This window comes from Argentina silus (assembly GCF_951799395.1).
Source record: "Argentina silus genome assembly, chromosome: 16".
Lineage (NCBI taxonomy): Eukaryota > Metazoa > Chordata > Actinopteri > Argentiniformes > Argentinidae > Argentina > Argentina silus.
This window is the reverse complement of record NC_139670.1, coordinates 13090082-13092581: the sequence shown is the minus strand read 5'-3', so window position 1 is coordinate 13092581 and position 2500 is coordinate 13090082. Positions and strand designations below refer to the sequence as shown.

The 2500-nt window shown below is 44.1% G+C and overlaps 1 protein-coding gene across 3 annotated transcripts in view; it reads left to right on the top strand.

Moving 5' to 3' along the window:
• Positions 1-2500, top strand: part of nrxn1a (neurexin 1a) — a gene marked incomplete at both ends in the record, with an annotated part of 46977 nt that overhangs the window by 37587 nt on the left and 6890 nt on the right. For all 3 annotated transcript variants that reach the window (XM_083687355.1, XM_083687353.1, XM_083687354.1), the window contains 2 exons: positions 891-980; positions 2168-2478. In XM_083687355.1, coding sequence (XP_083543481.1) covers positions 891-980; positions 2168-2478 — 401 coding nt within the window. The remainder of the gene's footprint in view (positions 1-890; positions 981-2167; positions 2479-2500) is intronic.

Here is a 2500-nt window from a genome sequence, read left to right as displayed (position 1 = left end):
TTTTAAATAAACAACACCTTTAGTTGGGGCAGATGTTATTATTATTATTATTATTATTATTATTATTATTAATAATAATTACTTGTGTTATTATTTACTGAAGATAATGTACTGTATGTATTGATGTAATGTTCATGTTTAAACCACAAAATGAGCTATTTACTAACAGCAGCTCTGTACTCATATGAGTGGTTATCGATGATGGTATGTTAAATAGTGTGAAACGTAACTTATCTTTGATAATAATAATTCAGGTATCACTTGTTTTTCTATCATAAAAGAAAAAAAAATAACGGACCAACAACAACTTTAATAAAAAAATATTTCATATTTTTGGAGTAAATGTATAACTAGATAGCAGGAAAAATACGGAAAAAAAGACAAATGAATGTATTTGGTTGAAGGTAGTCTTTGGTTTTCAAACGTTTGACATTTGTTGTTTTGATATTTCTTCTCAACGTTGTAATCTCAGGTATTCAGCATTAACCCTCACCCAGGTCAGGTGTTAGCTAGCTGTTAGCTAAAAGGCTAAGCGCTAATGGATAAGAGGTGTGTGTGAGGGTTCCTATGTTCCCTCTAAACCCAGACCATCTGATGTGGCAGCTGTAACATGTCCCTGTGCTCTTGCAGATGTTAACCCCTGAAATGTCTCTTTAAATTAAAGCCAATGAACAGAAAGTAAAAGTCCGCTCATGTCTGACCTGACCGAGTTTGTTTCGGCTGAACCGTTGTTGCTGTATCCCTATCTTTAATAAAGCTAGCCGGGGAGCGGCATACAGTGAGCACTGAGCAGACAATTACTTTCTTTTCATTGCTGTTTTTTTTTGTATCCAGCTCCTGTACCACGTTTGGATGTGCGTAATTACTGTGTTTTCATCTTTAAATTAAAGGCAACATTGATAACGAGCGCCTGGCCATCGCCAGACAGCGAATCCCCTATCGGCTCGGTCGAGTAGTTGACGATTGGCTACTCGACAAAGGTAAAAACCCTGATTAAAATTCATTAAAACTTTCAGCTTAAAATCAATTTGAGGCAAGTTGATTCTGTGCACCATCAACTAACACCTAAAATATAAATCCATAACTAAGTTCAAAAGATGAGCAGTTAGCTGTAGTGTGTAATACTGTCAGAGTGTGTAAACTGCAGTGTCTGTGAGTGGGAGTATCTGTAATGTGTATCTGATAATACCAGGTTAAAGGGACGACTTAAAGATAAATCTGAATAAAGCAGAAGCTAGTGCTAAGTATAAAATGTGCTTTATGAGTAATAATTTTGTTTCTTCAACTGTAAACTACTAAAGGATTCACTAAAGAATATACCGATGTTGAAAATTGAAAAATCATATGTGTAATCAAATTAAAGTATATTATTCTATATTACATGAGAGCATTTGTAATGTTGATATATTTAATGTAGTTGTTTTGGACAAAGCAAAAAGTTCACTTCTTAAACTTCAGCAATGCTCCTTTAAATAGTCTGAAGTCCCTTTAACAGTGACCAGAGACCAAGCTTATAACCTGTGCATGCTTCTTAGGTCTTGGTAGAGCTGTTGTGACAGTTTCTCAGTGCTCTGTCTGCCTCTGTGTTGCTCTGTCAAAACATGACGACTCGCTCCTGATGCGTCTCCATGGCAACCATCGCTGAGCCATCTCATCTCAGCCCCCCCCCCACCACCCCCCATTTTTTCCCCTCTCTTCGTCCCCCTTCCTCATCCTCATCCTCATCCTCCTCTTCCTCCTCCTCTAAACTCCCTCTTATTTCCCCCCCCAACTCCACCTCTCCTTCCTCCTCCCTCTCTTCTCCTCCCCTTCTTCCTCCTTTACTCTTCCCCATGCTCTACCTTCCCCCCTCCTCTCCCCCCCCCTCCTCTCCCCCCCCCTCCTCCCCCCACCCCCCTCAGCCCCCACTTCTTCACAGATCACCTCAACTTCGACTCGTTTTCCCACGCTTGACATGTGTCCCATTGTCACACCGCAGTCTGGAAGTGGTGGATTGTGTAACACTCAAACAATCTCGTGTGTGTGTATGCGTGTGTATGCTCGCGGGTGTATGTGTGTGTATGTTTGTGCGTGTATGTACGCGCGTGTGTGTGCGTGCGGTGTGCGTGTGTGTGTGTGTGTGTGTGTGTGTGTGTGCGTGTGTGTGTGTGTGCGTGTGTCTCCTCAGGTCGTCAGCTGACCATCTTCAACAGCCAGACCACGGTGCGCGTTGGCGGGGGAGAGAAAGGGGTGGGGATGTTCCAGGGTCAGCTGTCCGGCCTCTACTACAACGGCCTGCGCCTGCTCAACATGGCCGCCGAGGCGCACGCCCACATCCGCGTGGACGGCAGCGCCCGATTGGTGGGAGACATGCCCTCCGCCTCCATCACCCCGCAGTCCAGCGCCGCCGCCGGCAACCGCTCCGACTTCGACCGCCCCCCCGTCAGTGACATCACGACCACGACGGCGACCAATAAGAAGCAAGGCACCACGCAGCAGGTCAGCATATATGTTTACAGAG